Raw genomic sequence first — 24,731 nt, forward strand, 5'->3', positions numbered from 1 at the left:
CCCTTCACTCCTTGCTTTATTTCCATGTTAGGGACTAATTTTTCTTAACAAGGCCCGACCTAATCCTTCCAGTCAATATCGACCTCTCCTTTTATTCTCCCATTACTTTTTGTACTTCCGTTATTGCACTCTATCTTGATTTGTGTATTTTGTTTTCCTCAACAGGCAGTAGGCTCCTTAAAATCATAGTATTTGAAAGCTGGGATTTAACACCCCTTTCAAACGAAGCATAGTGTCTAATGTCCCTAGTTCCCATTACCTGCCCTTCTCAGCATAGACCACTAGGTCCTTAATGTTAATACTTAGCCAATACTTTGCAAAATGTCTGAGAACACTTCAACTTCCTTTGTGTTCCAGCTGGCGGTGCACGGGTCTATTTGTCCCTCACTCCACTGTTAGGTGGCCTTCTAGAGTAGGCAGTACTGTTTTCGTTCTCTTGGTCACTACCCCTCATTAGAGCCTAACCAAGTCCAAGGCACAAAGCAGCAATTCCAGAGAGAATGGTTGAAAACAGAGGGGAAACTCCTCCCCCCATAAATGCGTTTGGAGACACCGAGTGTCCTGGTCTCTCCATTCTCACAAACCGGGACTCTCGACTTAAATAACCTCCCTGTCTCACCTACAGCAGTAATTATCTCAAAGCAGGGGCAAATGCCCGCCCCAAATGGCAAACGTTCCTCCTCAACCAAAGACCTCAAATTTCCGCTGCCTCTGGAGGGGGTCTCCAACCTTCAGAAAAATGGCCAGGTGCCCCCAGGCCTTCGATTCTCAAGTTAGCCTTTTTCCGCAAGTATCACCAGCACAGGCTTTTCACATCTTTTTGCGGGAGAAGGTTTCCTCAGTGGACTGGTTTTACTCCCTCAATAGTAACCGAGCCGTTTCACTTTTCACGCCTCCCCACTCTGCGTCCCTCCGCCTCAGCGTTCCTCCTGCTGTCAACACAGCCGTTTCTCCGGGAGACGGCCCGACCCGCGTGGCCGGGCGGTTAGGTGGCCAACGGTTTTCTAACGCGAGGGGGGAGCGCGGGACGAGAGGCGGGAACGAGTCGGACCCGAGTGAGCCGACGCAGGGCGGGGCCAGCGCCGGGAAGGATCGCGAAGGAGCTGGGAGGCCCCGCCCTTTCCGTAGATATCTCTAGAAAACCGCGCAGGAGCCCGAAAACAAAGAGTGCGCACGCGCGGCGGCAGGGCCCGGGCATTTTGCTGCGTCACCAGCCGCCGCCCGGCCTCACCACCCCTCGCTCGCACGCACGCACGTTCATTCTCCGTCCTCGCGCCCCTTTTCCTACACTTTCCTTTTCTCCCCGACCGGAGGAGCCGCTCTCTTCGCGCAGTGCATTCTGGGGACCCAGGTCGAGCCCGCCGTCGGCTGAGGGTAGCGAGAAGAGGCCGCGACCGGGAAGAAAACGCCGAGTCGCCACCGGAGAAGAGTCGACTGCCCAGCAGCTGCCGCCGGAGAGGCCCGCCCACCCGTTCGCCCGTCCCCCTGCCCCGTTCACGATGTGAGTGCGACACCCGGCCGAGGGAAGGTCGTCCCGGAGGGAGGCCGAGGCCGCGCAGGGGGCTGCCGGGAAGCTGCCCTCACCCCTCCCCCGCTTTCGGCCCCCTCGGCTTTCTCCCCTCGGTGGCGGCAGTCGCTCTTTCTTGTGGTGGGAGGTCCAGTATCCATGTTCCGGTTACCGTTGGCGGGTGGAGGACATTTTTCCTCCAGATGTCCTCTTTCCCCACCTCTGAACCGTCCCTCGGCTTCCCCGCGCCGCAAATCCCACTTTTCCTCCTTCGCCAGTCCGGGTTACTTTAACTCCGTAACTTAGCCTTAGGCCTTCCTCTCCTGTGAGTTTTTTGCCATGCGGGCGCCCTGGAGGCGCGGACCCTCTTAGATAGACACTTGGCTTTTTTGGGTGGTCTGATTCTGCGGCTCCGTGATGTTGGGACCAGGCCCTGGGACAAGTGCACCTGTGGTGAGTGCTCCCTGAAGGCTGGCTGGCGGTGCTCCTCGTAGAGCACCACGCGGCCTTACGCCGTGAGCGACAGGTACTGCTAGGCAACTGCAGGGAGGTCATACCGTCATCACAACTTCTTTCCGGGATCGTGATTTCTTGGGAATGGGTCTTTCCAGGCCTCCTCCTAACTCCAGTCTTTTGATGGGAGTGAAGGTTGCCAAAACTCAACCTTGTCCCAGGCCGCGAGGAGTTAGTATTGAGCAGGTAGTTCGCACGTGTCGAGTGGAAAGATACTTGGGGACGTTTTCTGTATTCTACATTAAACTTGAGGTGAAGTTTCATTATTCTTTTTTAATTAACGGTGAAATAGGTACGTAACTGCCTTCTTGTTGTCTTTAAGAGCTTAAATTTGTTTACGTTGAGGTGACAGTTTTTTGGTTTTTGTTTTTTAACAATTTAGTTGATTATGCTAAAGAAAAAAACCATAGTGATTTTTTTAAAGATTTTATTTATTTGACAGAGATACAGCGAGAGAGGGAACACAAGCAGGGGGAGTGGGAGAGGGAGATGCAACACCACCCCCCCCCCCACACCCCTCCCCGCCGAGCGGGAGCCCATTGTGGGCCTCGATCCCAGGACCCTGGGACCATACATGACCAGAGCCGAAGGCAGACGCGTAACGACTGAGCCACCCAGGCGCCCAACCATAGTGATTTTTAAACGAATAGGAATCTTTGGCAGTCCCACTTCCAGGCCTTACATTCTTCTCAGGAAAATTTCCGTCCTTCTAGATGTGAGAATTGTCGGTTTTATGGGTTTTTTTGGTACTAACTCCTCCCTAAAAGTTTTGTAGAGAGAGTAATTGAAGAGTAACAATTTTAATTCCTGTGAAAAGTAACACACTCTCAAAGGTTTACTTAATAAAATAATGATACAGTTGGTGAGTATATTGGACTAGACATCTCAATGTATAAGTAATGGATACACTACAGCTGGTTGATGATGAAGAGCAAGGAAGAACACAGTAGTATTGTATAAAAGGGATATATTAGAATTTTGGAAGGATCCCACCCCCGTGGTATCTAACAAAATACTTTATGTAAAGTAGCTTTCACTTTTCCCTTTGAAATCTCTGTTCCAAATAATGTAACAGGTTTGTCAGTTTTAAAATGCCTTTTATACTTTGAAACTCCATGAGGAGAAAATAAATTGTCTGAGAAGCTACCAACTGTTAATAGACTAATGTAGCCAAACAAAGTATCTTTTCACTAAGAAGTACCCTTAAAATGACTTGAAATATACTTTTGGGAGGTCACATGAAATAGTTAAAGAGATAAGAGACATTAGGTAAATAGATTAAAAACTCAGATGAAAAGTGTAATAATCAGTATTCCAAAAAGCAGTACTAACTTACAAGAATGCTACATTCAGTGTGTTTTGAAGAGACCAAGTAAATCTCCTCTTTAAATGCCATCTTGCAAATTATTTAGGGGATCTTCTTGAACTAATGACTTGAATAAGTTTACAAGATGAATATTATGAATCAGTTGAGTTGAAAAAAACCTTTAGTGGGTCATCCAGTTCTGGAAGAATCTGGCAGATAAGCGTTCATTTTGTGGATGTTTGCTATTAACATTTTATTTTATCTATTTTTTTATTTTTTAAAAACTTTTTTGTTTAAGTAATTTCTGTCCCCAGTCTGGGGCTCGAACTCATAAGCCCGAGATCAAGAGTTGCGTGCTCTTCTGACTGAGCCTGCTATAAAACTTATTTTAAGGTGGAGAGAGACATTCATGCTTGGATATTTTAAGGGTTTTACAGTCTCTTTTTTCTCACTTGAATACTCTTTAGTAGTGGTTTCTAGATACATTTCTTTGAATCAGGTTTTTATAATAGTTTACATAAAAACTCAATCTCTCACCCCCTTTGGAGAAGGCCAGATTTTAGGACCTCCTCCTCTTCTTTTTTTTTTTTTTAATTTTATTTATTTATGTGACAGACGCAGCAAGAGAGGGAACACAAGCAGGGGGAGTGGGAGAGGGAGAAGCAGACTTCCCACTGAGCAGGGAGCCCAATGCAGGGCTTGATCCCAGGACCCTGGGATCATGACCTGAGCCAAAGGCAGACGCTTAACGACTGAGCCACCCAGGCGCCCGAGGACGTCTTCTAACGTGGAGGTGGGGGTGCTAGTTTGCTTTTTTTTTTTAATTAGCTATTATAGTTGGTTCTAATTCTAATTTAGACTCTATGACAATAGATACAAAGTAAAAGGTTTTGTTTTTTAAAGGAAAAGTTCTCTGTTTGTACTTTTGTTTGTAAGTTTTTGTTGGATTTTTGTTTTTAGTAATCTCTACACCCAGTGTGGGCCTTGAACTCGTGACCTGGAGATCAGGTCTTCTGGCTGAGCTCTTCTGACTGAGCCAGCGAGGAGCCCCTGTTTTATTTATTTTTGATCTCTTTGAAGTCATTCTTTGGGTTGTTTTCTACTTGAGTTAAATTCTCCAGAAACGTACTCTAGCATTGGTTAAAATCTTGAATATTTTGCCATCACTGAGTTTTGTAGAATTGAGTCCCCAAAATAAAATCATCAGTCTTTGGCCTCCAAAACAAATTGTAATAGTGAGCATATGGTATATGGTTAATTTCTGTAAGTTAAGAGTAACTGATGGCTTTTGTTCAGTGTTGATTTCCTAACCAATGTAACCTGGTAACTGGATTTTCTTCTTTTTCTCTGTGCTTAGTTAGACTTTAACTAGAAAGCAGTTGAAACTGGAAGTGACAAATCAGTTCAGTGCTGGCAAGTATAAACTGTTAATTAAGATACCCATGTTTAAATGTATTTTCTGTTTCAAAATCTTCTCAGAGCTGTATCATTTTGGGGTCTTGGGTGGTAGTGATTGTCACTTCTCAGGAAAAAATACCTTTGTAATATGGGCTGTTTAGAATCAGTCTAGTTCTTAAATGCTTAAGATATCTGAGTTCCTAAATTGGAAATTACTGAACCTAGTGTATTTTGCTACAGAAATACAATGTGTGTTGTAGTAAACTTTTGCCATCTACTGTGTAGATTGGCAATGATAGATTTTAAATTGAGGCTGACTTCTCTGCTTCCCTAGGTCACCTTTGAACTTTTAGTTTTTCAGGAAGATGCCAATTACTTTAAACATTACCTTAAGCAGTTGTATGCCCTCCCCCATATTGTATTCCAAAGCCATAATGTGCCGTTGTGCATTTTCTGTACAGTAGTTGATCTTCATAGGTTGTCATACTGTATTGCTAAAAAGTGTTTGTCAGGGCCTTTCCAACTCAGCATTTTAATTATCTTTGTGTACTGGAAGGATCCAAGTTACAGGGAGGTGTTCTGAAAATTTTTTGTATGTATTTAAGTTCCAGGATCTAGTTCTTCAAATACTAATTCGGACAGTGCTAATTAGTATAAGGAACTGCCCTAGATAGGATTAGAACTCAGGATTTCTGACAGAAGGCTTGTTTTTTTCCCTTTACAGAGAGGGAGAATAATTTTCCAGATGATCCTTTTATTTCCAAAGAAAGAAATATGTCTCTGTAGTTCTGTTTTATTATCTAAACGGTTTCTGTTAAAACCTGTGCCACTTCTTGACATATGGTAATGGAGCCCAGAGGCTCTGAAATTTGTAATGGAGGCAATGAGACCGTGACCTTGTTTGAGTCTTATTTGTATGAAGAAAGATTACTGTATCTACTTTGGAGATGTTTAAAAGGATATGTGCCAAAGAAGGGAATGTAGGAAGGTTGGAGTTGCTTGGAAGAAAGGCACTAAGTTTTGGAATAAATTACTATCTTTAAGAACAGCTTTCATTTTTATGTTTTATTTATTTTTATTTATTTATTTTTTAAAAGATTTTCTTTATTTATTTGACAGAGCACAAGCAGGCAGAGAGGCAGGCAGAGGGAGAGGGAGAAGCAGGCTCTCCACTGAGCAGGGATCCGGACGCGGGGCTCAATCCCAGGACTCTTGGGATCACAACCTGAGCTGAAGGCAGCCGCCTAACCGACTGAGCCACCCAGGCGCCCCTCACTTTTATGTTTTAGAGTAGGGATTACCAAATAAAGGAACTAACACAGAGGTTCACAAATGTTCTTGGTTTGCCCCTTTTTGTCTTAGTAGGTTGTTTTTTGGGGGGGTTTTTTGTGGTGGTGTTGGCCAAAAGGAGTAACCTAGCAGTTCTGTTTATTATGGAGTTTGGTCCAAAAATTTAATTTGTCCAAACAGCCTTGTAATCTTTGAAAAGTTAATACACAAAAGTTGAAAGAAAAATGTCATTTCTTTTGTAACCACAGTTACTAATGGAATATATATGCCCTTTGGGCACTGTAACTTCTTATACCTTGAATTCAGATTGGATACTTCTGTCTCAGTTTCTGTTCCCCACTGATTTTTTTATGGGTTCCCCCCTTTTTATTATCATTATTATTTAAGATTTTATTTATTTATTTGACAGAGAGAGACACAGTGATAGAGGGAACACAGCAGGGGGAGTGGGAGAGGGAGAAGCATGCTCTCCGCAGAGCAGGGAGCCCGATGTGGGGTTTGATCCCAGGACCCTGGGATCATGACTGAGCTGAAGGCAGACGCTTAGCCAACTGAGCCACCCAGGCGCCCACCAACTGGTGTCTTGACTGAGGTTGAGTATCACTAAACTTTTCTCAAATTTAAAATATCTTGCAGTAACCCTGTAAGTTTCTCGTGGTGCCCTGATGCACCTTGGCACATAATTTGGAAACCACGGGACTAGCATGTGTATTCAGATCACCTTTCCAGAAAGTTTTACATGGTAGTCCAACTGACCTACAGATGATCTGAAAGTATGAGAAGCATATCTTGGGATTTGTTTGAGGAAAGAATATGTGTGTAAGAGAGTGGTATTAGACATTTGTAGACAAGGCTTTTGATGAAGGAAAAACTGCTCAGCCTATGAACCTGGAACAGCTATTTCCCTTTTTATACCAGAATTTCATGTTTCCATATCATTTCTCACTTAGAACAAACTAAAAAAGATTTACCTGTGTCTTGATTCTGTTTTGCAAATGATAGACTATTTGACAGACTTAGTTTTATAAAAAATCAGTAATTCTGAATTTTATAACCTCTTACTGCTGACTTTTTCTTGGTTTTAATGAGTTTTCTTCTATAACCCTTGATGTTTAGAGATACTCTGAGATGTATAAAAGATTAGTGAATCTAGTCTTTTAAAGAAGCTTCCTACTAAATAGAAATGTTTATTCCTAAACCTAGAATATATTTACTTCATTATTAAGCTTTAGTAAAAAAACTAGTCTTGTGATTTCTGTTGCTTTATCTTTGAATTCAGAGTGATCCTTTAATTCAGACAAATAATCATTCTCTATTAAGAATAAACTTACAAGGGAAATGGTCATTAATTACTTAAGTACAGTTGACCCTTCAGTAACACTGGTTTGAACTGTGTGGGTCCATTTAGGCAGATTTTTTTTCCCAGTAAATACAATACAGTACTGTAAATGTATTTTTTCTTTTTTTTTCTTTTTTTTTTTAAGATTTTATTTATTTATTTGAGATAGAGAGCACAAGCGGATGGGAGGGGAAGGGCAGAGGGATTGGGATAAGCGGACTCCCCACTGAATAGGGAGCTCAATGCAGGGGTTGATCTCAGGACCCTGGGATCATGACCTGAGCAGAAGGCAGATGACCAACTGAGCCACCCAGGTGTGCCCCCCACTTTTTTAAGTAGGCTCCATGTCCAGCATGGGGCCCAATATGGGGCTTGAACTCAGAACCCTGAGATCAAGACCTGAGTTAAGATCAAGAGGCTGATGATTAACCTACTGAGTCACCCTAGCACCCCTGTAAATGTATTTTTTTCTTAGGACTTTCTTAACATTGTCTTTTCTTTAGTTTTATTGTAAGAATACAATGTATAATATATATATAGTATACAAAGTATGTGTTAGTCTACTGTTTACATTATCAGTGAGGCTCTGGTCAACAGTAAGCTATTAAAGTTTGAGGGGAGTCATAAGTTATGCTTGGATTTTCCATTTTTTAGGGTGTTGGTGCCCCTAACTCACATGTTGTTCAGAGCTCAGCTGTCCTGATAACCAGAGAATGTTACTTTTTTTTTTTTTGAGAATGTTATCTTATGATGTATAACCTATTTACACATTAAGAAAGATAAACTGTAGTTAGTAATGGATCTGATCCCTTTACCCCCATATTTCTTAGAAGATTTTTGGACTAAATTTCATCTAACTTGAATGTAAGCTTTGTTTTGTTGACTGCTGTATCCCCAGAACAATTCCTAGCCCCATGTTTAATAAATATTTGTTTACTGAATAACATTCAAACTCTCAGTGTATTTTAGCTGCTAGGCTTGGCTACATGAGGTGCTTGATAGTAAGGGTTGGGCCTAAGAGGGGTTTTTTACGATTAGTCCTGTATTCTGCTATATCACATTTCAGCCAAATTCAACTATATCTCCTGTAGAAAGTAGATCAGTGGTCAGTAGTTGAAAGATAAAGTTGATGAAAGCCATCTGTAAATTAAATATCTGATTTTATGTCTTTTTTTTTTTTTTAAAGATTTTATTTATTTATTTGAGAGAGAGCACATGAGAGGGGGGAGGGTCAGAGGGAGAAGCAGACTCCCTGCCGAGCAGGGAGCCCGATGTGGGACTCGATCCAGGGACTCCAGGATCATGACCTGAGCCGAAGGCAGTCGCTTAACCAACTGAGCCACCCAGGCGCCCGATTTTATGTCTTGTTAATTGAGGTTTTGCTGTATTGGGGGAAATCTGGAAAAGAAGTACTGCCAAATCCATATATACCCTCAAAGTACATTTGACTTGTTTGTGGGTCCTTTATTTTGGGAATAGTTTGTTGGTTATGTTTTGGATAGACTAACTGATCTGTCCTTCTAAGAAGTTGGGGGTGCCTGGCTGGCTCAAACGGAAAAGGGTGCGACTCTTGATCTCAGGTTCCGGGATTTCAGCCCCGTGTTCAGTGTAGAGATTACTTAAAAAAAATAATAAAACTTTTAAAGAAGTTAGCTTTTCAGTCAAAATTAATATTCATGGGGCACCTGGGTGGCTCAGTCGTTAAGCGTCTGCCTTCGGCTCAGGTCATGGTCCCAGGGTCCTGGGATCGAGCCCCACATCGGGCTTCCTGCTCGGCGGGAAGCCTGCTTCTCTCTCTCCCACTCCCTCTGCTTGTGTTCCCTCTCTCTCTGTGTCTCTCTCTGTCAAATAAATAAAATGTTTTTAAAAAAATTAATACTCATTTTCCCTTTTTTCCTGTTTGATCAATTTCTAAATGAGGCCATCAGTTAAAGATAAAACAGATTTTTAAATTTTTGCCTATTTTTATCATAAAGATTATTGTTAATGAACATATCTGTGTATCACATTTTTCAGTCCCTTAAATACTTTTACAGAAGTAGGGCATTTTTTTAAAAAATGGTCATTATTGCTATTTTTTCCAGTACATTTGTGCTATAAAGAGCCTTTTTTTTTTTTTTTTTTTTTTAAGTAGGCTCCACACTTAGTGTGGAGCCCATCGCAGGGCTTGATCTCATGACCCTGAGATCAAGAGTCAGATGCTTAACAGAGCCACCCAGGTGCCCCCAAGAGCCTCTATTTTGTGACCAAATGATAGTATCCTAATTATTTTCCAATGATTTAGAGTAAGGAGTCCAATACTAATGATGTCACCTTTGTATATGATAGAAACTTTTTTTTGTTTTATTTGTTTATATGTCAGAAAGAGAGCACAAGCAGGGGGAGCAGGAGAGGGAGAAGCAGGCTCCCCGTGAGCAGGGAGCCCAACATGAGACTCGATCCCAGGACCCTGGGATCATGACCTGAGCCAAAGGGAGACACTTAACTGACTAAGCCACCCAGGTGCCCCTCTGATAGAGACTTTTCGAATTTATTTTTATTTTTTTAAAGATTTTGTCAGAGAGCACGCGCGTGCGCACACAAGCAAGGGGAATGGCAGGCAGAGAAGCAGGCTCCCTGTTGAGCAAGGAATCAATGTGGGACTCGATCCTAGGATCATAACCTGAGCAGAAGGCAGATGCTTAACCGACTGAGCCACCCATGCATCCCAGATAGAAACTTTTTTTTTTTTTTAAGATTTTATTTATTTATTTGACAGAGACACAGCGAGAGAGGGAACACAAGCAGGGGGAGTGGGAGAGGGAGAAGCAGGCTTCCTGCTGAGCAGGGAGCCCGATGTGGGGCTCGATCCCAGGACCCTGGGATCATGACCCGAGCCAAAGGCAGACGCTTAACTGAGCCACCCAGGTGCCCCATAGAAACTTTTTAATAAGGAAATCAGTCTCATTGGACCACTGATGTGACAGCAAGATACTAAAGATTTCTTAGGGAATACACCGAAATGTGGAATTTTATGTAATCCTATAGGATTAGCGTGTGTGTGTGTGTGTATTTACATCTCCCATGAGATTGCTCTAAATCATCTACTTCAGGGAGCCAAATTTGAATTATTGTATTAACTTTGTAGGCCTCTCACTTCAATAGTAAAAGTTTTTTGTTTCACTAAGTTTTGATGTACAGACTCAAGGCGTTTCATATTTGCTATTTGTGATGGTCTGGAGTACCTGCTCATAAAAATTTCTGGACATTGGAAATTCTGAGAGAAAAAGAAAATAAAGATGGAGTGTTGACCATAGTGTTGGTCGTAGAGACAAGTCATATGATGTAGAATTCTGTGTGGAACTTTTTCCCCCTTCAAGATTTCCAAAGCTCTAAAGAAATGATAGCTGCCATTTGTGTGTGTGTGTGTGTGTGTGTGTGTGTGTGTGTGTGTGGTGTCTCCAGGGACATCTGTGACCTAGCTCTAACATGGTTTTCTTTTTTTTTTTTTTTAAGATCTTATTTATTTGAGGGGCGCCTGGGTGGCTCAGATGGTTAAGCGTCTGCCTTCGGCTCAGGTCATGGTCCCGGAGTCCTGGGGATCGAGTCCCGCATCGGGCTCCCCACTCTGCGGGAAGTCTGCTTCTTCCTCTGCCTCTCTCTCTCTCTCTCTCATGAATAAATAAATAAAAAATCTTAAAAAAAAAAAAGATTTTATTTATTTGAGAGAGAGAGAATGAAAGAGAGAGCACATGAGAGGGGGGACGGTTAGAGAGAGAAGCAGACTCCCTGCCGAGCAGGGAGCCCCAAGCGGGACTCTGTCCAGGGACTCCAGGATCATGACCTGAGCCGAAGGCAGTCGCTTAACCAACTGAGCCACCCAGGCGCCCCTCTAACATGGTTTTCAACCTTCAGCTTTATGAACTTACCCCAAGTTAGGTATGTCTGTTTTTCCAATTCACAAAAGGCTTGAAGTGGTTTTTGTTTCGTTTTGCTTTTAAAGATTTTATTTATTTATTTGACAGAGCACAAGCCAAGAGAGTGTCAGGGGGAGGGAGAGGGAGAAGTAGGCTCTCCACTGAGCAGGGAGCCCAATGCGGGACTCGATCCCAGGACCCTGGGATCATGACCCGAGCCAAAGGCAGACACCTAACGACTGAGCCATCCAGGTGCCCCTCGAGGTGTTTTAATTGTCTTATAATTCAGTATGCCTTGCACATAGTAAACTATCAAAAGAATTGCAGTGTTTGAGAAATGTTCCTTAGCAGATTTTTTCCATTTAGTTTTGCTGGTGGTCTAGTCTATTTGGACTGTTCTAACAAAATATCACAGACTGGGTAGTTTATAAACAGAAATTTATTGCTTTACCATTCTGGGGACTGGAAGTCCCAGGATAAAGGCACCAGCAGGGTCATCTTCTGGTGCTGGAACCCACTTCCTGGCTCATAGCTTCTTGCTGTGTCCTCACAGCAGGGAAAAGGGGGGTGGGGATCTCTCTGGGGCCTCTTTTTGTAAGGCATTAATCTCATTCATGAGGGCTCTATCCTCGTGACCTAAGCACCTTCCAAATGTCTTCCCTTCTATTATTACCACACTGGGCGTTAGGATTTCAACATAAACATTTCAGGGGGATGCATTCAGACCATTGCACTGGTGGATCATCAGATCCTCTCCTTTTTTTTTTCTTTTTTAAAGATTTTATTTATTTGACAGAGCACAAGCAGGGGGAGCAGCAGGGAGAGGGAGAAGCAGGCTCCCTGCTGAGTGTGGGGCTTGATCTCAGGATCCTGAGATTATGACCTAAGCCAGAGGCAAACCCTTAACCAGCTGAGCCACCCCAGGCATCCCCTGTACATTCATTTTTTTAAAGTGAAGGGTGTTTGTAGTTCTCTACAAATTTGAATTAAAAATCACCAGATTCTAGCATATTAAAAATGGTATTGGGGAACAAATAATGGTTTCCACTCTGTCTTTTTAAGACAAACTAAGAAGTTTTACTCAAAACGAATTTCAGGTTCTGCAAAATTCAGTTGTTTGAACCGACCTGGCCCTAATGTTGAGCTTGGAAGCTCTTGTCAGAAGAGCACGGAATGGGGGCCCCTGGGTGGCTCAGTGGTTAAGCGTCTGCCTTTGGCTCAGGTCATGATCCCAGGGCCCTGGGATCGAGTCCCTCATTGGGCTCCCTGCTCTGTGGGAAGCCTGCTTCCTCCTCTCCCCCTTCCCCTGCTTGTGTTCCCTCTCTCACTGTGTCTCTCTCTGTCAAATAAATAAATGAAATCTTTAAAAAAAACAAAGAGCACGGAATGTCCCACTGTGGGGGCTTTCAGTTTTGTTTTAGGTAATGGATTATTGACATAGCATATGCAGAGGTAAAAGAAAAGTTTTCATTTACTTCTATAGGTATTTACTATTAATGTGAACTGACTGACTTGCATAGTGGTTATGAATTTTGCCAATGTTAGTGTAAGGCTAGAGATAAATCCAGTATAAATTAGGAGCTAGAATTAAAGCTAAACCAGCTTCTCTTTTGGTTAATAGAAAAAAGAAATGTGATAAGTGGGATTTCACAAGCAATTGAGTTCCCATGAGTGAATATATGAGTTTATTACTGGTTTAGGGTTAAGTATAGGGTCACCTCTTGTATTTTTGATGGTTTAGATCAGGATTACCTAATAAACATTAAGCTTTGCAAGCCATAGATATCTCTGTCCCACATGCTTGTTTTTAGAACTCTTTAAAAATATAAAAACCAGGGGCACCTGGGTGGCTCAGTCATTAAGCATCTGCCTTCGGCTCAGGTCATGATCCCAGGCTCCTGGGATCGAGCCCCGCATCGGGCTCCTTGCTCCGCGGGAAGCCTGCTTCTCCCTCTTCAGCTCCCCTTGCTTGTGTTCCCTCTCTCACTGTGTGTCTCTCTGTCAAAAAATAAATAAAATCTTTTATATATATATATATATATAAACCATTTTTGGTTCCTGAACCAACCCTTGGTTTGGATCATTTAATTTTGTTATTTGGAAAATGATTGTATTTGCTCACTAGAGCTGCCATAACAAAGTACCAGAGATGGGGTGACTTAAACAGTAGAAATTTATTTCCTCACAATTCTGGAGGGTGTTAGTCTGAGATCAAGGCGTCAGCAGGGTTGGTTTCTTCTGAGGCCTTTCTCCTTGGCTTGTAGATGGCTCTCTCCTGTATCTTCACAGGGCCTTCCCTCTGTGTCCTAATGTTTTGTAAGGACACCAGTCATGTTGAGTTATGGCCCACCCTAAGACTTCATTTTAAAGATCCTCTCTCCAAATACATTCTCATTTTGAAGTCTGGACGTTTAGGATTTCAACATATGAATTTGTGGGGGATACAGTTCAACTCATAACAGTGATCTAAACTCTAGATAACTTAATGTGAATTTGAGGAAAGAAAAAAGATTCTCTGGTTCCAGTGGTCTCAGTATGAACAAACTGAAGAGCTAATATGCTAGTTGGTTTTTTATATAGCTATTGTAATAACCATGTCACCATTAGTGTGCCCCTTCTCTGTATCAGAGTCTTACTATAGGCTCTTAACATGCAACTTTTACAAGGTAAACACAATCTAAGTTTGGCTACAAAAGCATTTACCCTAGTTTATTGAAATACTATTTGTAAAATGTATTGAGAATAGAATCTTTTCATTAACCAAGTATAACACAGTTTCAAAATTAGACTGGGTTACACCAAAGGAAGAAAGTATTCCCTGCCAGAATCATTTAATAACACTTTTTAAAAAGTACAGTGAACATAATTCCCCATCTACCTGTCATCTAGAGTGCTTAGCAGGCCTTTGCCACATTGCTTTATTTACCCCTTTTTTCCTTTCCTGAAGTCTTTTATTTTTATTTATTTATTTAAAAGAGTTCACCTATTTGAGAGACGGAGAGAGAGCACACATACGAGCAGGGGAAAGGATAGAGGGAGAAACAGACTCCCTGCTGAGTGCAGAGCCTGATGCAGGGCTCAATCCCAGGACCGCAAGATTCATGACTTGAGCTGAAGTCAGACACTCAACTGACTGAGCCACCCAGGTGCCCCTGCTGAAGCCATTTGTTTATTTACTTATTTCAAAAGATTTTTTAAATTTATTTAAGGGAGAGCACGGGGTTGGGGGTTGCGGGGGGCAGAGGGATAAGGAGGAGACTCCCTGCTGAGCAGGGAGCCTGAGGCAGGGCTTGATCCTAGGACCTGGAGATCATGACCTGAGCTGAAGGCAGAGGCTTAACCGACTGAGCCACCCAGGCACTCATCCCCTGAGGTCTTTTTTTTTTTTTTAAGATACTTATTTATTTGACAGAGCCGAGAGCGGGAACACAAGCAAGGGGAGTGGAAGAGGGAGAAGCAGGCTTCCCACAGAGCAGGGAGCCCAACGTGGGGCTTGATCCCAGGACCCTGGGATCATGATCTGAGCCAAAGGCAGACTCTTAATGACTGAGCCACCCAGGCGCCCCCCCTCAAGTCTTTTAAAGCAAACCCCATATACTTAAGTTTTCATCTTGAATGGACTTTTTTTTTTTTTTCATAAAAACAATTCTTTTCATGCCTAACAAAATTAACAGTGATTTTCATATTATCTTATACCCTGTCCATATTCAGATCTTCACAGTTTCAGTAATCTCTTTTTTATGTTTAGGTTGGGATGGAGATACAGCCAAGGGTCACCAATTGTACATGTTTGATAATTCTTAGATTTTTTTTTTCTTTTTTATTTATTTGAGAGAGAGAGTGGGCGGGGGTGGGGGTTGGAGACAGAGAGTCTTAGGCTCCTCACTGAGTGCAGAGCCCCGCTCGTGGCTGGATCTCGTGACTCTGAGATCACCACCTGAGCTGAAGCCAGAGTTGGATGCCTAACTGTGCCACCCAGGCACCTCTCTTAAGGTTTCTTTTAAGAGGCAGTCCCTCTTCTTCTTTATAGCCTTGATTTAACAGTATTCTGGATTTCTCACTTCCTCGTGGTATCATTTGAGTGGTTTCTTTTTCTCATATTTTTTGTAGACTGGCATTAAGTTTACTCCAGAGTATATCATGTTGCATGAAATTGGGAGGTTTATGTTTGGTTGTCCTACTTTTCTAAGATGGATCATAAGTTCTTGATCAGTTGGTCATCTAATAATTTTTAATGGTTTCATCCATTGTTGATCACTGCCAAATCAGTTTAAGGGTTGCAAAATGGTGACACACTCCCCCTCTTTCCTCATTTTATTCCACTCCAAAGCTGAAATTCTGCAAAGAAGTTTCCTTCATGAACTGGTCCTATTCAGTTACCATGAATAAAAGGAAAGAAGGAAAAAAATGCCTAATTCTTTATCTTTAACTGCTGATTTGTAGAGAATTGGAGCTGTTGTAGCATCTTTTGGTGGTCTAGAATTGTCATTGGCCAACGTGGGGAGACCCTTATTGTTGCCTCTGGTTTTGACTGACCTCATGGTTTTTAATAGCTTCATTTGCACAAGCTGTCCCAACCTCATCTGTATTTCCCACCTCAGGACTGAGGTCAGCCATTTCTTTGTAGGAAACCGGATTCCTTTAGTTGGAAATAGTATTTTGGCACTGTGGTATTCTTTGTTCAGATAGTTATTATGAGCACTTTTTAAACATAGGACTATATGGTCATTTCAATTTGAAAATCTATAAACCTAGAACTATTTAAAGTTTTAATTATTTATTAAGTTACCAAATATTTTCAGTTACAGACCAACATGTTTTACCACATTGAGAACGCCATTTTGGTAAGAAAATGAGCTAAAAATAATGTATGACCTATTGTGACCTATTCATAAAACTCCTAACTTGTTTGTTAGCCATATTAACAGCAGAAGTTTGGTTAGACTTTTCTTCAGAGGCATGTAAAAATCTTTTTTTTTTTTTTTTAATCTATTGATAGATGCCTAAAGAAATAGCTTTTACCCTTGCTGATTTGCTGGTATTTGAAAACTGCCATCCGTAATTGTTTACCTACTTTAGATCTGATATCAATATCCCAGAGTGGAATATAACTAGTCAAGTTTAACAGTTGTATAAAAATGCTGATGAACACTAGGCTGCAACTTTTTGTTTATAGGAGGGACTTTAAACTGCTACTCTTTAGGGTTGGGAATTGCAGAGCTTGGAAACAAAATTCCTTTCATTTGAGTTTATGAGTAGTGCTGGAACATAACGCTAATTAACTTTTTAATTTTTAGGTTTACAGAACAGTTCAAAGAATACAAAAATTCCTGTATAGCCAGTTATTTTAATTTTTACATTATCAGTGCAGAACATGCTTATTTTTAGAAAATAAGTGAACCCATTGAGAATAATGTGGTTCTGCTTCCTTTCCCTCATTGTCTTTCTGGTTCATTCTGTAGAGGCAAATCCTGTTGGGGTGTGTATGTGTGTGAATTCTAGGAATTTTTATGCATATGAGGATATTTAAGAATTTTCTTAAAGATTATATTTTTAAGTAATCTCTACACCCAACGTGGGACTCAAACCTACAACTCCCAAGATCAAGAGGTGCATGCTCTACCGACTAAGCCAGCCAGACCACCCCATAAAGAACAGTTTTAAAGAAACAGGGCACCTGGGTGGCTCAGTTGGTTAAGCGTCCAACTCTTGATCTCAGCTCAGGTCTTGATCTCAAAAAAAAAAAAAAAAAAATAGAGAAAATAATCTTTATCAGCTATATTTGACTGCATTTGCTTTTAGTAGTTTTTAACCATATCCTAAAACATAATTTTAATGGATGGGTAGAGCTCTAGGTGGCTGACACCATGAAGAAGACAGGTATATTGCAGGAGACAGGAGCAGAAGAATAATAAGGAAAAAGCAAATAGTCCAGGCTCATTCTAGTATAGTGTCTGTCAGATACATGTGTAGATAGAGTAGAAGATAAGACTGTAAAACTTAATTCTTTAATGTCATTATTTAGAATCATAAAAGTTTGTTAGGAAAATTGTTCAAAAAAATGGTTTCTTGATAATAGAAATAAGCTACAGACGAGAACTTCTTAAAAAACACTATCAGTTTGGGGCACCTGGGTGGCTCAGTTGGTTAAGTGACTGCCTTCGGCTCAGGTCATGATCCTGGAGTCCCAGGATCGAGTCCCACATCGGGCTCCCTCCTCAGCAGGGAGTCTGCTTCTCCCTCTGACCCTCCTCCCTCTCATGCTCTCTGTCTCTCATTGTCTCTCTCGCAAATAAATCAAAAAAAAAAAAAAAAAACAACTATCAGTTCTACCATCATCTCCCCTCCCCTCCCCCTAGTTCCTAGCATTGTAAGTAGAAATGTTGAATACTGCGTTTCTTTTTTTTTTTTTTTAAGATTTTATTTTTATTCTTATTTGTCAGAGAGAGCGAGCAATCACAAGCTGGGGGCAGCGGCAGGCAGAGGGAGAAGCAGACTCCCCACTGAGCAAGGAGCCCAGTGCGGGACTCCATCCCAGGACCCTGGGACCATGACCTGAGGCAAAGGCAGACGCTTAACCAACTGAGCCACCCAGGCATCCCTAATACTGCATTTCAATCGACAGTGGATTAGTTCTGTATGATTTCTTAATTCTGTGAAGTTGACATTTAGGAGCAAGGCTCTAAGGGAGTGGCACATAAATTTTGACAGGGCTTCCTAATGGTTAACCCTATGAGCATTGTTTCATTTTTGAATTCTTTCCTGTTGTGAAATCAGTATCACCATGTTAACTTGGAATGCAGCTGTTAAGAGTAAAGATGTATTTGAAATTATAATAAACTGCCTCAAGGGGCGCCTGGGTGGCTCAGTTGGTCAAGTGTCTGACTCTTAATCTCAGCTCAGGTCTTGATCTTAAGGGTTGTGAGTTCAAGCTCTGCATTGGGCTCCATGCGCATGGAGCCCATTTAATAATAATAATAAACTGCCTCAAAATGATCAGTGTTTGAGTGGAGGTGTACTTACATTAGCCATACTTTGGAGGTTATGTAAATACTCAGTTAATGAATTCCAGCTTCATTTTGTCTAATTTTATCTCTTTGTAGGCAGCCTGCTTCTGCAAAGTGGTACGATCGAAGGGACTACGTCTTCATTGAATTTTGTGTCGAAGACAGTAAAGATGTTAATGTAAATTTTGAAAAATCCAAACTTACATTCAGGTAAATTACCATTTTACATCGTTGGGTAAAAAGCTTGTATTAGACAACTGACTAACTTTGGCTTGCTTGTTTTGTGTTTTCACTGAGGTTATTACTAATATTTATCTCTCTGAAGAGGCTCATATTCTTATTTTTTTTTTTTACACAGTTGTCTTGGAGGAAGTGATAATTTTAAACATTTAAATGAAATTGATCTTTTTCACTGTATTGATCCAAATGTAAGTAGTCTTGATGCTTTAATTCCAATTTAAATCTGAGGAAATGGACATACATAAAGTACTCTTTTTAGCAGTAAGAAGTAATTGTTTTTCTTAACAGTTCAGAGGCTAACTAGGCATATTTATATTTTTGTGATATTTTCCTCTTAGAACTACTTCTCTGTATACTCTTTGTTCTTGCTATCACTGTTTGGACTTAGGGCAGTATTCTTGAGGCTTGCCTTAATCTAACTTTATAGAATCTTTATTCTATGATTATATCATATTTAGTTAATTTTTTCTAAGGTTTTATTTTATTCACCTTGTGCAGGGAGGGAAAAGTTCTTTGCAATTTTGATAGCTAATGAAATTTTTAGTACTCTAAGGGATGTTTCTTTGAGTTTAGAGAAAATGTAGGGAAAAGAAATGAGAGTTGAAGAATGACAAGCTACTTTCTATTCTATAGTGATATTGGAGAGAGAAATGGTGTGATAGTGCTTTTGTTTTTGTTTTTAGGATTCCAAGCATAAAAGAACGGACAGATCAATTTTATGTTGTTTACGAAAAGGCGAATCTGGCCAGTCATGGCCAAGGTTAACAAAAGAAAGGGCAAAGGTATGTTTCTTTCCCTTTTTGGGAGGGAAGGTTTAACATTTTTATTTTAAATAATAAAAGACACATTGTTTGGCATGAGGAATATAATGTTTCTGTTTCATAGTTACATGTTATTAAAGTCTTTTGTTCTATGTTTTTTCCTTCTTTGGGTTTTATTAGTTTTAACTTAAAACCAAAGGTGGTCAGAACAAAGTCACTAGTTGCTGCAGAATGTTTTGCTGAATTCAAGAGGCAGATTTTTCTTAGAAGGCTTTATAAGTTTCTTATGTATCATATGGGAGCATATTTTAGTGCTACAAAAATCAGTTGCATCTGAGAATAGTTCCTACCAATGAATGAATTTTGTTTTATTATCATCATCATTTATTATTTTTTAGGTAGGCTCCACGTCTAGTGTGGAGTCCAGGGAGGGGCTTGATCTCACAACTGTGAGGTCAAGACCTGAGCCAAAATCAAGAGTCAGAGGTTTAACTGACTGAGCCACTCAGGTGCCCCTGTTTTTGTGTTTGTGGGTTTTTGTTTTGTTTTTTTTCTTTAAACTAGGATTGTTTAACAACTGTGAAGAAGCTTTGTGAGACTGTCTTGACTATTACTACTGCATTTGACTTCATTCTGATTTTTCTATTCTTTTTTTGTATGTTAATTCCATGCCGTACTAGTATGAACCCACAGTTCCAAAAAGATAGTTTTAAGGTACATACCTGTAAGTTTAAGTTAACCTAATCATGGGGTGATGTTTGTATTATCTGTAGCTTAATTGGCTTAGTGTGGACTTCAATAATTGGAAAGACTGGGAAGATGATTCAGATGAAGACATGTCTAATTTTGATCGTTTCTCTGAGGTAAGTTCTTGTTAAATGCATTTTGCCACCTCTCAGTACATTTCTATGTGAATTTAATTTGGTTTTAAAGCACCTAGTGGTATTTAAGACCTGAATTACTTTACTTTAAAGGTCATTCTGCAGCAAAACAAAGTAAGATCTTCACAGTGGTCATTAAATCCTGAAGTTTAACATTCTTTTATAATTAAAAAAAAAAATAGTGGTAAGTTCTAAAGTTGATGCATACAGACAAAAAATAAACCGTATTATCAGTGCAATATAGCTTGGGGGGGTGTTGGTTGGTTGTTTTATAGCTAGTTCTTATTCTTACATTGAAACTGATTTTTTTTAGGAGCATGGATAAGTTTGCATTTTAGAGCCATGTAATATGAATATAAACCTTTAAACACAAAAATGGTAGTGAGATGTGCATAATGAATGGTGTGTAAGGATGTCTTAGTTTGCAAAATCAAGGAAAGGATTCCCCCCCCCCCCAGGAAAGGATTTAAGTAAGCCTATTTTTCCAAGATGTTATCCAGATTCACATTGTGATGGCCAAAGGGAAAGATCGTTGATCTCCCTTGAGGTAGAATAAGCCTTATGAAATAAATGTACAGCAGTAAAGCTGATTAGAAAAAGAATATTAGGTTCTGAGTTTGAAGATAAAATCCATTTCATGGCAATTTGAAGTTTTAATTGACTAGATTTTGTTTATATTTCTTCTTTGAAAACTAAGAGCTAAAAAGTAGTAAATAGTTATGTATGCAACTGCTTAGTCAACACCTCCTCACATGGTTCCGGCACCTTGATTTCAAATTAGAGGGAAAGGGACGATATGAAGATTCTCTTCAACTATGCTGTTTCTATTCCTTACCTGTAGTAATTGGTGCCACCATTTTACCTAGCTGTGCATGACACAGCTTAACACTGTTCTTTTTACTGTCTGTATCCAGTATAGCATTAACAGCTATCTTTTGTTCTGTTTTTTTTGTTTTACTTCCTTAATAGTTCTTGAATGTATTCAGTTCGTTCTCTTTTGCCATTGTATCCTCAACAGTTAGCATTATGCTTATTAGCACATTTTGAGCATTTTTCCTGCTCAAAGAAACTTAACCAAAGTGTTCAACAGTGCTGTAGGGAATCTCTTTACTAGTTACTCATATTATTCAACACTAGGTTGCCCAGAACTTTTATACTGAGCAATTTTATAGTTAGGTATCTTTTAAAGGCCTTTTCTAACTCTAAAGTGCAGGTAAGCATAGATTTTGGAAGTTTTAAATTTTTGTTTATAAAGTTATATATGTAACCATATATGTGAATATTTTAAATTTTAAAAAATTTACAGAAAAGTTGTAGCTTGGGGACATAAGTCCCTCCCAGTCTATTAATAAATTAGTTTGGTTATTTGTACCTTTTTAAGTAATTAACTGCTTGCTTTATGATCAGAAACTAAAGATAAGAAATTAGTACTTCATGTAAGTATATTCTGTTGTTAGTTCCAATGTATTGTGAGTATACAAGAGTATTTACATATACAAAGGTATTATAATAATATAATACAAAGGTATTATTCTCCATAGTATGTACCTTTTATTTCAAGAATTATGTATATTTTCTGTTTTTAACATGTTATTGCTCTTTAGTCTTTGATTTAGCATTCAGGCCTTTTATACAACCTAATCATCCTGAAGGTCTTTATTTTAAGTCATTTATTGGTTCTTCACAATATTTAAAACTATAATGAGAATACTATAATACACATGCCACTTAGCTTAAGATACAAAGCTTTACAACTACAAATGAATCCCATTCTTTTTTTTAGGCACCAGAGGTAAGCACTATTCAGGATTTCGGTGTTTAATTTCTACATCCTACATAAATATCTTGCTGGATAAGTTTTAATAACTTCACTTTTCTTCAGTGAGAACATAGTCTTCCTACAAGTTGTCAGGATTTTATGTAATTACCTATATAATCTACCTTTTCCAGAAAGGAAGGTACTTAACATTTGTTTTGCTTTTTTTATTGGTGGAAATCTGTGGACTTAAGGTTTATTCTGGAGCTTGCAACCTAATAACTAGGGCTTAATTTAACATCATTTTTAAAACTAATTTTTACACTTCAAATAGATGATGAACAACATGGGTGGTGATGAGGATGTAGATTTACCAGAAGTAGATGGAGCAGATGATGTAAGTCTCTAAATTCTTTTCTCTGTTTACTTAAATAGTAAGAAACAATGTATTTATAGGTTGTTTTATATAGATTTAGGATTGCTTTTTTGGCCACTTCTTGTTGTTTGTTTTTTTTTTCTCTAAGAAATATAGGGAAAAGCAATTTTTGAAATGTGCTCATTTTTGAAGGATAGATATCTGCTAGGGACAGGTGTCCCATGGACCATTCTTAAAGGGACCAGATCTCAAGAGAATCACTGCATAGAGACATCATATGCCTTATTCAATTAAGAGTTAGTTTAGGGATTATTTTGACTAAGTTAAACGGGTTTTGCAGCAGGATTGGTCAGAAACCATAGAGTGAATAGATGGACATTATGAATCTGTAAGAAGGATAAACTGGATAACTTTCTCAACATTCCACCCGCTGGTATCCTGCTAACATCTTCAAGAAAGTTTTTCAGTACAGTTTGAAAAATACTTAGACAATTCAACAGCTAGGATTGGAATTCATTGTCTTCTGTCAGTCCAGTGGTTTTCACAGTGAGCCGTTTTCCTCTTCCATTGAATGCCAAGAGAAACCATTTTATACCAAGTTTCAATCAGGTTGATAGGAAGGGATTTAAAGGATGAGCACCAATCAAGTCACACACCTTACAGGGAGGTAGATCCTCAGCTGTATGTCTGTTCATCTTAAGTAAACTTGTTCTTAAGTCCAGTGATTAAATTCATAAGCTTGATATAACCACATATCTTTGCTACTTTAATAAAAGTACAGTGCTTCAGGTTTTTAAGGCAAACTGTTCAGTTAGCAGAGTAATGTTTGATCAGCTTGGTAACTTTAAAATTCTTCCTTCTGCAGGATTCACAAGACAGTGATGATGAAAGTAAGTATATTTGTAAAAGATGTTTACACAGTGATCTTTCACATCAAAGACCACAAACTCTCAAAATAGAGATGTTAACTTCTTTACAATTCTTGGGAGAAAAATTATTTCTTCACGGTCTCTAATAAGATAGCCAAAGCAGAAATTTAAATGATTCAAAATTTACATTAAAAAAGACAGTTCCCTATGAAACTATTTAACTACTGTTGACTTTTTTTTTTTTTAAATATAATTTGGAAGTTGATAGATTGTTCCCTTGTACTTCATACTAATCTTTTTTAAATCTTTCAGAAATGCCAGATCTGGAGTAAAGAATGTTGTCCACCGGATTTTGAGAAAGAAAAGTAACTTCTCTGCAAGATTTCATAATTGAGAGAATTCTTGAGTTGATAGCTCTAAAGGCAGATGCTGTATTTGCCTCCTTTAACCCATTTTTCAACTTGTTTGTTTTTTTAAAGGCTTCACTAAGGGTTGATATGTACCATTGTATGGGGCAATTTTAAGTCAGCTAAGGCAATAACCTTATGCATGAACTTTTCCCAGACTTCCATGATGCTTTTGAGGTCCTAGGCAATTGATACAGCAGTTGTGATAAATAAAAACATTTCACCTCAGTCTCCTTTACTTCATAACATAGATACTGACATGATAGGAAGCTCTTGGCTTAGAAGAAAGATAACTAAATTTTAGATTTTAGAAAATGGACTCAAAGTGGCTGATGAAACAAATTGGTTGATACCTTAAACTTGGTAACTTGTTGTTCCTCTGGTATATCCTCCAGGATTATTCCACTAAAGTTCTTATTTTTCAAAAAATTTACTTCACATTATTGTAAGTGATCACTTGTCAGTGTTCCAGATGTATCTTAGCTAAAACTAGTGAATGCCCTAACTTAGGTGGTTTTTGAAGCCTGTACATTTGGTATTGTTTGACCCTTAAACTTTTACATCTCTTAGCATGGAGGACGAAGAAAGGCTGTACATTGTTGCTTGAGAGTCTGTACATTTAGACCAAATTGTATTTGCACTGTCAGTATGGCAAATGAGTGAAAAAAAAAATGTTAATACACTATTGGATTTTTTATTTCTTTTTTTGATTCAGCTTGTCCCAGGCTGAAAACCTCAATTTATGTTCATGACAGTGGGATTTTTTTTTTTTTTTTAATGTCTACATTCTTTCTAATAAACTGTTGGAAGACTTTTTTGGCTATCCTTTTAAGTGTCTGGTTTACTGTAATTTCATGTATTACCATTTACTGGAATGTGGAGTTTTTATTTTACTTGAGGAAGAATTTGGGTGTATTCCTTTGGGAAAAAAAGGCTTGCTGTAATGTCAGGAAACCTTTTAAAAGTGGATCTGTAATAGCAAATTGTAGATGCACTTTGCAGCAGTTGGAAAAGAAAGTGTTGTGATTTGATTGAAATAAAACTAAATGTGTTGTCCTCCTATAAATCTTTGAGCTTCTGCATTTTGGCAGTTTTTATTCCCTCTAACTTCTGTGTATTTATCATAGCATAGAAATGCTTCCTATTTCAGTGTTTCTTTATGTTCGACATTAAGGACCTGTGTTA

The 24,731-nt window shown here is 39.4% G+C and overlaps 2 protein-coding genes across 7 annotated transcripts in view; both read left to right on the top strand.

Moving 5' to 3' along the window:
- NACA (nascent polypeptide associated complex subunit alpha) overlaps positions 1–18,455 on the top strand; it is a 58,112-nt gene extending 39,657 nt beyond the window's left edge. For all 5 annotated transcript variants that reach the window (XR_010411495.1, XR_010411494.1, XR_010411497.1 and 2 more), the window contains 2 exons: positions 3,942–4,119; positions 18,353–18,455. The gene's annotated coding sequence lies outside the window, so the exon portion shown is untranslated. The remainder of the gene's footprint in view (positions 1–3,941; positions 4,120–18,352) is intronic.
- Positions 377–24,367, top strand: PTGES3 (prostaglandin E synthase 3). 2 transcript variants are annotated; one of them, XM_045873169.2, is made up of 8 exons: positions 377–1,501; positions 18,353–18,466; positions 18,615–18,684; positions 19,180–19,278; positions 20,031–20,120; positions 22,229–22,291; positions 23,136–23,160; positions 23,452–24,367. In XM_045873169.2, coding segments are annotated over exons 1-8 (483 nt in total). In that variant the 5' UTR covers positions 377–1,499; the 3' UTR covers positions 23,472–24,367. The 2 variants fall into 2 exon arrangements, with proteins under 2 accessions (XP_045729125.1, XP_064447146.1); XM_064591076.1 differs by lacking the exon at positions 22,229–22,291 and having other exon boundaries at positions 1,097–1,501.
- Positions 24,368–24,731: the final 364 nt, after the last annotated feature.

The sequence above is a fragment of the Mirounga angustirostris genome, unplaced genomic scaffold, assembly GCF_029215605.1.
Source record: "Mirounga angustirostris isolate CCGP_5_RB_7025 unplaced genomic scaffold, mMirAng1.0.hap1 SCAF_5, whole genome shotgun sequence".
In the NCBI taxonomy this organism is placed as follows: Eukaryota; Metazoa; Chordata; class Mammalia; order Carnivora; family Phocidae; genus Mirounga; species Mirounga angustirostris.